Source organism: Mesoplodon bidens (genome assembly GCF_964165515.1).
Source record: "Mesoplodon bidens genome assembly, chromosome: 5".
NCBI lineage: Eukaryota > Metazoa > Chordata > Mammalia > Artiodactyla > Ziphiidae > Mesoplodon > Mesoplodon bidens.
This window is the reverse complement of record NC_138161.1, coordinates 78,586,402-78,600,966: the sequence shown is the minus strand read 5'-3', so window position 1 is coordinate 78,600,966 and position 14,565 is coordinate 78,586,402. Positions and strand designations below refer to the sequence as shown.

General features: G+C 39.1%; 1 protein-coding gene across 4 annotated transcripts; it reads left to right on the top strand.

The window, feature by feature from the left end:
* Positions 1 to 2,672: 2,672 nt before the first annotated feature.
* TRIM59 (tripartite motif containing 59) lies at positions 2,673 to 14,549 on the top strand. Of its 4 annotated transcripts, none has more exons than XM_081235649.1 (5): positions 2,673 to 2,795; positions 3,415 to 3,563; positions 3,761 to 3,831; positions 7,463 to 7,495; positions 11,011 to 14,549. In XM_081235649.1, exon 5 carries the CDS (start codon positions 11,014 to 11,016, stop codon positions 12,217 to 12,219), a length of 1,206 nt encoding a protein of 401 aa, XP_081091775.1. In that variant the 5' UTR covers positions 2,673 to 2,795; positions 3,415 to 3,563; positions 3,761 to 3,831; positions 7,463 to 7,495; positions 11,011 to 11,013; the 3' UTR covers positions 12,220 to 14,549. The 4 variants fall into 4 exon arrangements, with proteins under 4 accessions (XP_081091775.1, XP_081091773.1, XP_081091774.1 ...); XM_081235647.1 differs by having other exon boundaries at positions 3,415 to 3,646; XM_081235648.1 differs by lacking the exon at positions 3,415 to 3,563.
* The last annotated feature ends 16 nt before the right edge of the window (positions 14,550 to 14,565 follow it).

Below are 14,565 nucleotides of genomic sequence, written 5' to 3'. Positions count from 1 at the left end.
GATAAAATGACTTTCTCAGAACTGTTAGGTAAATCCTTCTAGCTCATTGTCCTTGACTCACTGCCACTGTAATCATGGCACCAGTTGTGGCTGTGCTTTCTTTGAAGTCCTAGAGATGAACCACGGGTGCCTTATAATTTGGAAAATCGCATGTTCTCTTTACTATAATTCTGTAAGGCCAATGTGATGGGAGACAACAGAGAGGTATTTTAACTCAGTAGCTATTCAAACCCCAAATCAGAAAGTGTTTTAGCTTGTCTACGGGGCACCTCTCTGTGACTGAGGCCTCCTGTTTGGCTCTTGAGACAGAAGTAGAGAGTCTGACCTAAGCACCAAAGTTTGTCATAAAATTCATGTTTTATTGCCTCCTCTTCGTATCACCTGTTAATAACTACAAAAAATTTCTCATCTTTTATCCTTTTCCTGTATTCTATCAAAAGGAGATTGGTGCAAGTATATAGGCAGAGACCCAAAGCAGCTGATCTTTCTCCCTCCTCACTTTTTTTTTTGGGTGGCTGAGCACCTTAGCACCTCAGACTTTTAAGCTTATGGATTTTAGGTATGTACTTCTACATCTGAGTGTTACTCTTGTCTAGTCTTTCCAGGCCAACATTATCTTCTGGAGAGTGCATGAATCACAGTCCACAAACCCACGTATGCCAAGAGTTGACTGTTATTGCTGAGGCTGCCATTGTTTTTGTAGGCTTCTGTAGCTCTCTGCCACTTCCTCGTCATGCTGGGTTATAGAAATCTTTGGTAGAGTTGGGAATCCATGGGCCTCTAAGCCAGTCTCCCTGTAGGAACAGATGTAGCCCTTCCTTTTAGGTGTCATAGCTTCCCTCCCCTAGGTCCGATTAATCTCTATTTGGGGGCTTCTCTCTTTTTACTTCTCCCAAACATTCAGCCTCTTCCCTTCAATGTTATTTATCTCAGTGGATTGAGGGGATTGAGGCTTTTTGGAAAACAAATGCCAGTTAAGTCTAGTGAAAGGTACTTCTGCTTTCTTGCTACATACATAACTCTTTAGGTAAGGAAGTGCAGAGAGGAAAACACGTGGGAAAAATTATAGCTCAAAGCATTATTCAGCAATATTCATGCATTCTAGAGGCAATTACAGTTAAAATTACAAAAAATATTAAGACTTTATCTTATTTTTAGAGAAATTTTAGGTTCACAGCAAAATTGAGGGGAAGGTACAGAGATTTCCCATATATTTCCTGCCCTACTCCCCATGCATAGTCTCCCACATTATCAACATCCTCCACTAGAAAGATACCTTTGTTACAAGTGATGCATCTACATGGACACATCATAATCACTCAAAGTCCATTGTTAACATCCGCCTTATACTTTTTTTAAAAAGAATATTTTATAGAAGTATACTGCATTTATTGCTATGGAAAGATTCACAACATATTGTTTTGACAGCAAGTTAAAAAACTGTTTATCAGGATGACTACAATGTTTAAATAGAAAACCTATGTGCATAATAAAATCTAAATGGATATATGCCACCGTGTAACAGTGGATACCTTGGATATCACTGGAATCCACACATCATAAGCAAACTCTTCAGCAGCTGAATTGGTGAAGACATCTGAGATGGACTCAGGACTCACTGATATTACTTTTATTCTGTTTAATATTTTTCTGTAATTTACTGTATAAGAAACTAAGACCTGAAAGTACTAGCAATACACAGTATAGAGAGGCTCATAGCTTTATTTAGCACAGCTGTAAATGACTTCTAACTACATTTTATAGAGGGAAGCTGTGATGAGAGTGTCTTGCCATACAGCTGGATAAAGTTTCTGAAGAAAAAGAAACTGCGAAGGGGCTACTGAACTGTTTGCTTTCTAATTCTAAGGGTTAAGAAGGTGAAATAGGGACTTGGAGGAGAAATTGAACTGGAAGTTAGGACTTCTTTGCAACAGTCATCGCCTGGCAATAATTTCATAACGTGGAAAGAGGGGGCAGAGGTGGGAGGAAGAATAGGGAGAGACAGAGGGAGATAGTCCTAAATGAGTCCTAAGGTCCCAACAGCCCACAGTGATAGGTCTCCTTAAGTACAAGAGAGTTCTCAATAATCAGAAGCCCTCTCCTCCTATGCTGAACCAATGTCTCCAGATACCGTAAACAAAAGGAAACCCGGGCTTAGGGGAGGACGGCGCTTGCCCACTGAGGTGCGTGTGCGCTCAGGAAGCCTCAGGGAACCTATTAAGTCACAATGCAAGATGCTGCGCTTTAAAGTCTAGAATCAGGACGTGCCGGCTTGGCCCCAGGTTAAAAAAAAAATAGCCCTATGAATCCTTTTTGTAAATATCGTCTGCCTCCGCCAGGCCCCGCCTTTCCCGGGACGCCATCCCGCGGCCCCAAGAGGGACTCCAGGCCAGGGTCACTGCTGCCAAAAGTGTCCCCGTACACTGAAGCGCCCCCTGCGGCGCGCCTCTGGAGCTCCGGAGCGGCAGCCCGCACCTAGTGCGCAGGCACAGAAAGCTCGCTGCGGGCCTCGTGCCAAGTCCTAGCGATCACGCCCCCGCCTCGGCCCCAGGGGTCGGCGGTTTACTTTCGAACAGCGGCCCAGCGCTCTTCCTATTGGCTGATGCTACGCAGTTGACGGTTGCCGGTAGACTGCGCCTGCGTCTTGAGGCTCTCAAGCCCCGCCTCATCCCGGAGCCCGAAGGCCCTCAGGGCGGAGGAGGGAGGGAGGGAATCCGAGCATTTCTCAGCGTCAGCCCGCAGGCTGTGGAGCTCTGTTTCTGCTGCTGGAGTTGCCTCTTTTTACCGTCCCCACGGTGAGTTTATAAAGAGCTTCTCTTCGGTCCGAGAAGGCGGCTCTGGGTCCCTCTTCTTTCCCTGTAGCGCAGGCTGGTGTACTGCATGTGTTTGGGGCTTGGTGATGGAGACGGCTGGCTTGGGTCCCGCGACTTGGGTCCCTCTTGTCCCAGGTGGAGAGTTTGGGAGACCTCGTTTTCCTCCCGCCAATAAGGAACTGCATTTCCGTGAGGGAGAAGGCCCTCTGTGGTGGGGAGGCGGAGAGGAGCTGGACTCCGCCGAGCTGGGCGGCTTCGCGGCGGCTCGGAAAGGAGGGCGCCTAGGCGCGTTGGGAGAGAGGCTCGGGAGGATTTGTCGTAAACCTTCGGGAAGGGGAAGGGCAAGGGCACTGATGTTTCGAGCCCCTTCTCTGGGAGGCGTTCTCATTGGACTTAACCGCGTAGGTGTAGTTATGCCCATTTTACAGATGTGAAACGTCAGTTCTGAGGGGCACTAGGTAAAACTGACCCAGGGTCTCGCAACATTTAAATGGCATAATTGAGAGATGAACAGACGTATTAATGGGTAAAACCTAAATCAAGATTTATAATTTTAAGCTGGCAAAATATTTCACTCTCATGGGTGCTTCTTGTCTTCCAGTTAACTTTCAGCTGTCTAAAATGACCGTGAATGTTTGCTCCGTCATCACGATTGTTCGCTAATATTTTCAAGAGCTCATAAGATACTTGACACTATAAAAAGAGGTCCTTTGTGGCAATTAATTTGGTCACAGACTTGGGATTTTCAAGGTACAGGTGATACCTCTCCTGCTGCACCACAGCTGTTGATATTTGTCGCTACTTTTAAAAAAACACAGTGACGCTTAGAGAAGGTAAACGTCAAAGACAGTGAAATTACCACGATATCATTCCCTATGATATCGTACTTAACATACGTTTTGAGAATATAAGTCTAGAACATTAAGATAAAATTATTTTTATTTTAGAATAAAAATAAAAGAATCTGAAAAAGTTGAAGACATATATTCAGTCTCCAAACCAGAAGGTCAACAAAGTGGTAAGTTCTGGGAGATTAAGTAAATACCAAAGAAATTTTCAGTAAATTTTTACTGAGTGTATGATTTAAAATGTAAGGGGAAAGTTTTAAATCTTTTGAAAAAAGGTGTGTATGTTGGTGGTGTATAAAATTCAAACCATATAGAAGGATCATAAAGTGAAAAGTAAACAACTCCCTTATCTCACCTATATCTTAAAGTTAGTCACTGTTAACTCTTGTTTACCCTTCTAGAAATCTTACAAGGATGTGTGCATCTTAATACAGACACACACATTTAACACATACAGATCTGCAAGTTGAATTTATTAAGTTATCTGGATACCTTTTTACCATGTATTTTCATATTGATCTGCATTCCATTTTAATGACCAAGTAGCTATCCTTTAAAGTAAGGTACTATAGTTTATTCTGGCAAGACGAAATTTTGGTTTTAGGTGATGTTAGTTTTTAAATAAATAAATAAATTTATTTATTTATTTTTTAAAATAAATAAATAAATTTATTTATTTATTTTTGGCTGCACTGGGTCTTCATTGCTGCGTGCGGGCTTTTCTCTAGTTGCGTCGAGCGGGGGCTACTCTTCGTTGCAGTGTGTGGGCTTCTCACTGCGGTGGCTCCTCTTGTTGCTGAGCACGGGCTCTAGGTGGGCGGGCTTCAGTAGTTATGCCATGCAGGCTCAGTATTTGTGGCTCGCAGGCTCTAGAGCGCAGGCTCAGTAGTTGTGGCTCACGGGCTTAGTTGCTCCACGGCATGTGGAATCTTCCTGGACCAGGGCTCGAACCCGTCTCCCCTGCATTGACAGGTGGATTCTCAACCTCTGCGCCACCAGGGAAGTCCAGTGATGTTAGTTTTAACATTTCTTTTCAGCAAACATATTGCTGAATTTTTCCCACCAAATATATATGTATTTTTCACTTTCAAAAATATTTAAAAAAAGCAAAGAAAATCTTAGCTGCTCGTATCAGTTCCTGGTTAAATTGCATTAATAGTTTCCTTTTTGGTTTGGGGAAACAGGTTGATGTCAAAATGCAGGAAAACAGTGCAAATGGGCAGAGTTAAAATCAGATCTGACCATAGGATTTTTTTTGAAAGAATTAGGTGATCCTTCATTATTTTTGTACATTTATGTGTACAGAAGTATTTTTAAAATCTTGCCCCATATTTATAGATGGCACAAATGTAGTATTTCTAAAGTAAGTCTTGAATTGCATAAAATGTGCTTTTTATCAGGTAGGGCCACAAAGATGTGAGACCCAGCCTGGGAAGTGGCAGCTCTTGAATTTTCCTAGACTTATAGCTGACTCACTCTAAGTCCTAGAGCAAGTCATCTAACTATAATGTGGCAAATTTCTCTTCAGAGGGTGTAAAATGTAATGAATGTTCTATAACCATTCATGTTTAGAGATGAAAGGCAATAATGCATTAGGGAATTAAAACTTAAAAAATAGTTTACACAGGAGAATGGGTAATGATATTTTTGGTACTGCCCCGTTCTCCATCATCTGCTGTCAGTGCTGACCATCCATAATATGCTGGTTAGACATTATGGAGGCTCCATAGGAAATCGGCCCTCTGGAGAAAGACTGCATAAAAAGTTTAGAAATTCAGTAATGTGTTTGTTTTTGACACTTAAGCACAAGAAATTTGTGAAATAATTTATACGTAGATGATTTAGCTTCAGGTTTATTTCCGAGAAGATTTCTTTCTTACGTTCATATTTCTTGGTGACTTTTAAAAGGGAAGCAGGAAATCTTGAACTAAGTTATCAATTTGTACTTGGGCTTTTAGTACCCACTGGAGGAAAATAACATTTTACATGGGTTATTTTAATTTAATTTTTTTGTTTTTTAAAATTATAAGGCTTCCCTAGTGGCGCAGTGGTTGAGAGTCCGCCTGCCGATGCAGGGGGCGCGGGTTCATGCCCCGGTCCGGGAGGATCCCACATGCCTTGGAGCGGCTGGGCCCGTGAGCCATGGCCGCTGAGCCTGCGCGTCCGGAGCCTGTGCTCCGCAACGGGAGAGGCCACAACAGTGAGAGGCCTGCGTACCGCAAAAAAAAAAAAAAATTATAGATTAATATAAATCAATTCTAAAATTAATTTGACGGGAAAGGCTGGTTAATAGGCAAGACACTTAAACATTTTTAAAGTTTTTTATTGTTTTGAAGCATACATAAAATTTACCATTTTAACCATTTTTAAGTGTGTAGTTAGTGGCATTAAATACATTCCACATTGTTGTGCAACCATCACCATCTGTCTTCAGAACTTTTTCATGTTTCCAAAGTGAAACTGTGCACTCATTAAACAATAACTCTCCAGCGCCCCCGTAACCCCTGGCTTGTTTATTTAAAAAGCCAGCTCTTGGGTTTATCAACTCTAACAATTTTCTGTATTCTAATTCATGGTTTTCTTCATGCATTAGAATTGTTTTCTTCTGCTTTTCCTAGGTTCATTTTCTTGTCTCTTTTTTTTTAGATAAATCCTTTTTATATTACTTCTTTTGTTTGTTAATGAAAGTATATGGCTTCAGCTCTGCCCTGTAGAACTTTTTTTTAACCCTGTAGATTTTGCTAAAGAGTATTTTTATTATTTCACATGGATAAATTACATCTTGGCTGGGTATAGAATTCTTAGGTCATATCGTTTTCCTTCCAGATCCTTGTGGATATTGATTGCTACATGTCTTTTAGCATTCCTAGTTGCTTTGGAGATGTTCTCGTTATCTGCTGCTGTGTAACAAACGTCTGATGGTTTGGATGGCTGCATGTCCAAGATGGCTTTTTCACTCACATGTCTGGCACCTCATTGCTTCTCCTTTTGGCCTCTCTCATCAGCAGAGTAGCCTAGACTTTTCACGTAGCGAAGAGGCAGCAATCTGCTAGGCTAGCTAAGGGCTATACCCAGAACTGTCATAGTGTCACTTGTACTGTATCAGATTGGTCACAGCAGTCACATGTCCTGTCCAGATCTTTTTTTTTTTAATTAATTTATTTATTTATTTGGCTGCATGGGGTCTTAGTAGTTGCGGCACGCGGGATCTTCGTCACGGCATGCGGGCTTCTCTCTAGTTGTGGTACAGGCTCCAGAGCACACAGGCTTAGTTGCCTCGCAGCATGTGGGATCTTATTTCCCTGACCAGGGATCAAATCCGCCTCCTGTGCATTGGAAGGCAGATTCTTAACCACTGGACCACCAGGGAAGCCCCAAGCCCAGGTTTTTTTGAGGAGAGAATAGATTTCATCTCTTGATAGGAGAATACCAGCAAAGTCACATCATAGAACAACATGTGGGAGTTAATTGTTGTGGCCATCTTTGGAAATTATAGTCTCCCAGAGAATTCTGTATTTTGTTTTCCTTTTTTGGGTATGTTACTTTTCTTCCTGGATGCATGTGGGATTGTCTTTATTTATTTAAAAATTTAATATTTTTAATTGTATGTTAATAGTTGAAAGTAAAACAGAACTTAGGCTTATAATGAAAAACAGCAGCCTCCTGCCCTCACTCTCCCCACTCTTGATTCCTGCTCTCCAGAAGCAGTCCCTTCATTTCTTTTAAATATTTCTTTTGGTATTGCTTCTCTATTCATAAATAACTTGCTTTTAATGTGACTTCTTGATTTTTCACTTTTAGGCACGTATTGACTTCTTATAAGAGAAGATTAAGGTAAGTTCTTAAACTTTGTTTCCTTCCCTTATTCCCTCCTCCCAACATAATTTTGTCAGTTTCTTCGTTTGGGCTGTTATAACAAAAATACCATAGACTAGGTGGCTTAAAAAACAGTCATTTATTTTTTTGCAGTTTTGGAGGCTGGGAAGTCCAGGATCAGGATGCTGGCAAAGTTGGGTTCTGGCGAAAGCTCTCTTCCTGTTTTGCAGGTGGCCATCTTCCTGCTGTGTCTTCACATGGCCGAGAGTAGAGAAAGAGAGGCAGCAAGCCCTGTATCTCTTCTTCCTATAAGGGCCTAATCTCATTCATGAGGGCTTTACTCTGATGACCTAGTTACCTCCCAAAGGCTCTACCTCATTAATACATTAAGGGTTATGATTTCAACTTACGAGTTTGGGGAGACACATTCAATCCTTAACAGTCATGCTTTTTGGTAAAATCAATATTTAATATTTAAAATATTATAACTGATAGGACAATTGAGCTATATAATGTGCTGTAGTATTTCCTCTTTTCATGATTCCATCACTTTTCCCTAAATTTAGTTTTCTCATTACCTCTCAATATGTTCAGACACATGAGATATTCTGTCAGTTCCATTTATTTACTTAAAAGCATTCCTTCTGGATTTCTGTCTTCTTCCTCCAGACTACTATCTCTCTAGGCTTGCTGCACAGTTATCCAGGACTTCATTTCATAGTTATCCTGGTGAGAATTATTGTTTTTCTTTTCTTCCTGCAGCAGCTTCTTTAGAAAGGGTGGGTGATGGGTGGTTCAGTTTTGAGACGTCTTGTGTTAAACTATCTTTAGACTACCTTCAAAATTTATTTACTTTGTCTGGGTATAGAATTTTAGGTTGGAAGCCATGTTTTCCCGAGAATATTGAAGAATTGCTTTATTGTCTTCTAGTTTCCAGTGTTGTTACATACACACAGCATAGCTAAATCCAAGATGTTCACACCAGAAAATATTCATAGGAAAAATTTTTTGCTCTTTTATTCCCTCAGGAGTCTAGGCTGGTTATGGAAAGTTTCTGATGCATAAAATTTCATACTTGTTTCTGTAAAGAACTAGCCCCTAAGCATGATAGCCACCTTTATCTTCTGTTTCTCAGGCAGCAACCAGAGTTAGAAAGTTCCTGGCCTTACATAGTTATTTTCAACCAGGCTTACTTCTGTTAGCCAGTTCTGACTTAAATATTTGTTGCCTAAAATCAGTTTTTCATAAATCAGCTAGAAGAGGGTAGTCTTAGATTTGATTTCTGTATCTTCAAGTTATCTACACGTTTCTGATTAAATTTTGTTAAAAATTTTATGTGCTATGGAAGTAACTTTTGAGACCAGGATATTTGCTTCCACTTTATGTAAGTTTAAGGGATGATATTTTCTTTACAATATTGTTATTGAATATCTTCATTCTAAAGAAAGTTGAGCTTTTGGGTCCTTAAATGAGTTCCCAGGGAAAATGATTTCTAACTTTTTGACAAATATAGGACTTTGGAGGGAAAGGTTGGGTTCTGTTTTAGGGTTGATTTTTGGTACTTATATTAAATAACTCTAATATTAAATCTAAATTGAATATATATATCCAATGCTCAAATTTTATTCCTTTGCAAAGTGCTGTTCTGTTTATTCTGTCATTATGAATTCTGACATCACTGAAATAAACTGAGAAACGTTTGTTTTTCTTGGGTGGTTTTTCTATTTCAGAGCTCTCTGTAGGTAAAGGGTAGTCATAAAGGCTTCCCAACATGTAGGCACTTAAATTTATCTGCAGTGAATGTCGTCTTCTGTTGTCCAGTTACTTTTGTTTCCTGGAATGCCTCACAGTTCAGGCTTATTAGTCTCTCACATCTTGGCTCATTACGTTTCTTAATATTGTCAGTCTGGATGGAGTATTTTCTATTTTCTGATGGACTCTTGATAAAAGCTTTTCCTAAGCAGAGATTTTGCTATTAAAAAAAAAAAAGAAAAAAAACCCCCAAAAAACTAAGGTCTGGCATTTTATTAACATTGGTCTCTTAAGGGGCAGTGTTTATTCAACCAACATTGAGTGAATGCCTACTGTGTGTCAACTTCTGTGCTTAGACACAATTCCTGTCCTTATTGCAGGCTTATATTCTAATGTATTGAAAAACGTTACAAAATTCTTTATTTTTTTGACTGCGCCACGCAGCTTGTGGGATCTTAGTTCCCTGACCAGGCATCGAACCCAGGCCCCGGTAGTGAAAGTGCTGAGTCCTAACCACTGGACCTGCAGGAATTCCGACAAAATTCTTTTAAATAAAATCCATCTGGGTTTCCCTGGTGGCGCAGTGGTTGAGAGTCCGCCTGCCGATGCAGGGGACACAGGTTCGTGCCCTGGTCCGGGAAGATCCCACATGCCGCGGAGCGGCTGGGCCCATGAGCCATGGCCGCTGAGCCTGTGCGTCCTGAGCCTGTGCTCTGCAACAGGAGAGGCCACAACAGTGAGGGGCCCGCGTACCGAAAAAAAAAAAAAATCCAAGTGCTTGCTATAAAGTAGAAGTGCAGTGTTCAGTGAGATTAGGGGACCTAATCTGGGGGAGGAGGTGGGACTCAGGTTGAGACTTGAAGAATGAATGAGTTTGGTTTTGCAAATGGTGAAGATGAGGCGCATAAGAGCTATAAAAAGTCTGAAGAGGTTTTTGTTTCTTAAAAGTACAATTAGTTATTTGTAGATACTTCTAACAGTTTTTATAGAGGAGGATTTGGTAAGCTTTAGATTTTGCATGAATGGCACGTGGAAGGCTTGTTGGAAATATCAGTAATAGCTTGCCAAGACGTCAAGTTACTTGTGTCAGAGAGGGTCTCTGAACTGTTGCTGGATTTCTTTCATGAACGAAAGATGACTAATGCTGTTCTTTACCACTAATGCTCTAGTGGTCCGAAATTCATAATTACCACAATCAACACTTCATCTTTCAAACTTTTTTATCGCAAGGACTAATTCAGAAATATTACTCCCTTCCAAATCTTCAAATTAACATTACTTAATACTACTACACTGTGCTGATTCAGGGCTTTAGGCATACATACCAATACTCCAATTCAAGAAGCTTGAAATTTATAGAACAGTTAGAAATTTAATAACTTACTTTAGAAACTGTGGTTGAGCCAACTGGAAGTGTGAATTGAAGAATGTAATTTTGTTAAGAATTAACTTTTTATTTCATAGAAATATTCAGTCTTACCTATTCATGATTTGTGTATAGTTTTGATTTTAGCATCTTAGATTGTAAAAAGTTGCACAGACTAGTTATAATCATTAAATAGACTTCAACAGAACACCCCAAAGTAAATAAGCTCTTAATGGTGATCAATTATTCAGTGTTAGGAATTGCATTATATAGAAAGCTAATTTTAAAAATCTTACTCTTTTAAATGACGAGTACAGTATATTAACAATTTGGAGGTTAACACCTAAAACTTTACATAATAATGTGCATCTGTCTTTGTTTTATGTAGAATTAAAATACTTTTTTCTCTTGACAGGAAATGCACAATTTTGAGGATGAGTTAACATGTCCTATTTGTTACAGTATTTTTGAAGATCCTCGTGTACTACCGTGCTCTCATACATTTTGTAGAAATTGCTTGGAAAATGTTCTACAGGCATCTGGTAACTTTTATATATGGAGACCTTTACGCATTCCACTCAAGTGCCCTAACTGCAGAAGTATTATTGAAATTGCTCCAACTGGTATTGAGTCTTTACCTGTTAATTTTGCGTTAAGGGCTATTATTGAAAAGTACCAGCAAGAAGACCATCCAGATATTGTCACCTGCCCTGAACATTACAGGCAGCCGTTAAATGTTTACTGTCTCCTGGATAAAAAATTAGTTTGTGGTCATTGCCTTACCATAGGTCAACATCATGGTCATCCTATAGATGACCTTCAAAGTGCCTATATGAAAGAAAAGGACACGCCTGAAAAACTGCTTGAACAGTTAACTGACACACACTGGACAGATCTTACTCGTCTTATTGAAAAGCTGGAAGAACAAAAATCTCATTCAGAGAAAATGGTCCAAGGTGATAAGGAAGTTGTTCTCCAGTATTTTAAGGAGCTTAGTGATACATTAGAACAGAAAAAAAATTTTTTCCTAACTGCTCTTTGTGATGTTGGCAATCTGATTAATCTAGAATATACTCCACAAATTGAAAGAATGAAAGAAATAAGAGAGCAGCAGCTTGAATTAGTGACACTGACAACATCTTTACAAGAAGAGCCTCCACTTAAATTTCTTGAAAAAGTTGATGATGTCCGCCAACGTGTGCAGGTCTTGAAACAAAGACCACTCCCTGAGGTCCAACCTGTTGAAATTTATCCTCAAGTAAGCCAAGTACTGAAAGAAGAATGGAGCAGAACAGAAATTGGACAGATTAAGGAACTTCTCATTCCTGAAATGAAAATTTCTCCAAAAAGGAAGCCATGTTCCTGGCCTGATGAGGAAAAAGAAGTTGGATTTTTTAAGATTCTAAACATTGTTATAGTTACACTAATTTCAGTGGTGCTGATGCTGATCCTCTTTTTTAACCAACACATAATGACCTTTTTAAATGAAATCACTTCAATATGTTTTTCTGAAGCCTCTCTATCTGTTTACCAAAGTTTATATAAGAATGTGCACGATTTAAAGAATATACTGTGTCACACTTTATATTTACTGAAGGAATTCATGTGGAAAATAATTTGTTGAAAATTCAAATCTGAATTGTTTAAGTAGGCTTATTCTGTACAGCAGAGACTAATGACCATTGCTAAATGGAACAATAGGGGTAGCATGGATAAATAAAATAGCAAGCTAAAGTTTATTAGAGTTGCAACAAATATAAATAATCCCTTTCATGCTTCTGTTGAATAGAAAATGTGTCATCAAAAGTTAGAAATGAGACAGAATGTCTCTCGTTTTCTGAAAACCAGAACAAAATCCAGTGATTACTTGATTTTGAGTATTATCCCATTTTTATTGGTTTGAGAGGTTGACTTAGTATCACTGTGATATTTAAATATTCTTGTACCAATATTATCTTTTAGCATTATATACTACAGTGGTTGGTTCTGCAGTTCTTTGTGTATACGTAGCTTTTAATTAAAAGATGGCAAAATTCCAAAAGGTATAAGCTTGACACTTTTGAATGGACAAATAAGGATGGTGAGAAGAGGTTTTAAATTCAAGTAGCAAAGTCTCATAGTGAGAGTGGACTGCTTACATTAAAGATGTGTTTGATCTTATGTACCTGATCCAGACATTAATGTGTTTTAGGTAGATTTAAGAGCTCTAAAATGTTTATATCAGCATTCACTCCTAATAAAACTATTGCTTTGGGAAACCTAAAGTGCCATTAGGGACCAAACAGTAACATTCCCTAGTACTTATTATTCTATGGTTTGTGTAAATTTATTTTAGGATTGTATTTAACTTTTGTGTAGTCTTAGTCATGTCAGTCAAATCAGTTCTTGGCTAAAAACTCTAAAACATGTTACTAGAATGGAATATTGATATATCCCTCCCTCATATTGTCTTAGATTTTCTGTTGAACTTTCTCTTATGCTAATGCCAAAGAACCAATAATTCGATCTTATTTTCTTGAATTGTGTTATAAAGGGAGCCTACTTAGTTATTAAGTCAAATCCCTTTTAGTTTTCTTTTTATTAACAGGGACTGAACCATGGTGCTTGTGGTAGGACTCTTAGCCCTTTTGTCCTTGTAACCCTAAGTACAAGCTCACTCACTTTCCAGAAATTCCAAATTGGCTGTAGCTCTTGGATCACATATTTAGGAGCCTTACTTTAGTTCACAGATTTTCCAGGTCAGATTAGGTCCTATAGCTGTGACTGTACTCAGGGCACTAGTTCTAAAATACTCCTTAGTGTCTTATCTACTGAGAACAACTCTGAACACTAAGGTGGCTGGCTGTATTGTCAATTTATGGTCAGAATCAGAATAGCATGACTGTTGTGTGGGCAAAGAACATCTGGAGGTGGAGGAGGTATATATTCAGTTTACCAACTAACTTTAGACTGAAGTTGCATCGACTTGATTAAAGTAATAGTTATAACACAAAAATGCCACATACTTTTTGGAATACGTATAAATATTAGTAAGCACTGAAATGTTAGGTATTATGTGTCAAAATTGTAATCTCATATTTCTCATGTGTATTAATCCTCACTTTTGTAGATTAGGAAACAGACACAAAAGTAAATTGCCCAAGGCTATGTATCTAGTATATGAGAGACTCCATGTATTCTTTTCAGAGTTCATCTGTCGTGCTACATTTTTAAAGGATTTAAGCCAAGATGTTTAAATCTAATATGTCTATGAATCACAGCTAAAAACTGAAGCATTTTAAGTTTGACCTTAATATTTTTTGTAACTTGCCAGTTTTTAGTAGAACTTCACTGTTGGATAAATTTTATGCAGTGTGCATGACTATAGTCAAATATACAAATAACTGAGTCTTATACATGCTCTTCTCCTTTTTGTGTTTTTATCAGGAGGATGAGACTGTAAAATTTAAAGTATGTAATCCTGAAATATTTCTAAGTTTTTATGTATAACAAAAGTATATATTTTAATAAACTCATTTTGATATAAGCATTGAGTGGCTTAATAGGGCAGTCAAACTCAGGAGTGGTTGCTTTGGAATTTCCACATGGGCTACGGGAATTATCTATCTACTTACTTTAACTCTTTGAAAGTTAGTACTGGGCTTCCCTGGTGGTGTAGTGGTTAAGAATCCGCCTGCCAACGCAGGGGACACAGGTTTGAGCCCTGGTCTGGGAAGATCCTGGAAGATCCCACATGCCGCGGAGCAACTAAGCCCATGCGCCACAACTACTGAGCCTGCGCTCTAGAGCTAGTGTGCCACAATTACTGCCCACGTGCCTAAAGCCCGTACTCCGCAACAAGAGAAGCCACCGCAATGAGAAGCCTGTGCACCACAACAAAGAGTAGCCCCCGCTCTCAGCAACTAGAGAAAACCCACGTGCAGCAGCGAAGACCCAATGCAGCCCAAAATTAAATAAATGGATAAAATAA

What these genes read in the sequence shown, in the direction of transcription:
- TRIM59 (XM_081235648.1), top strand. Translation starts at nt 11,014, where the DNA reads ATGCACAATTTTGAGGATGAGTTAACATGTCCTATTTGTTACAGTATT.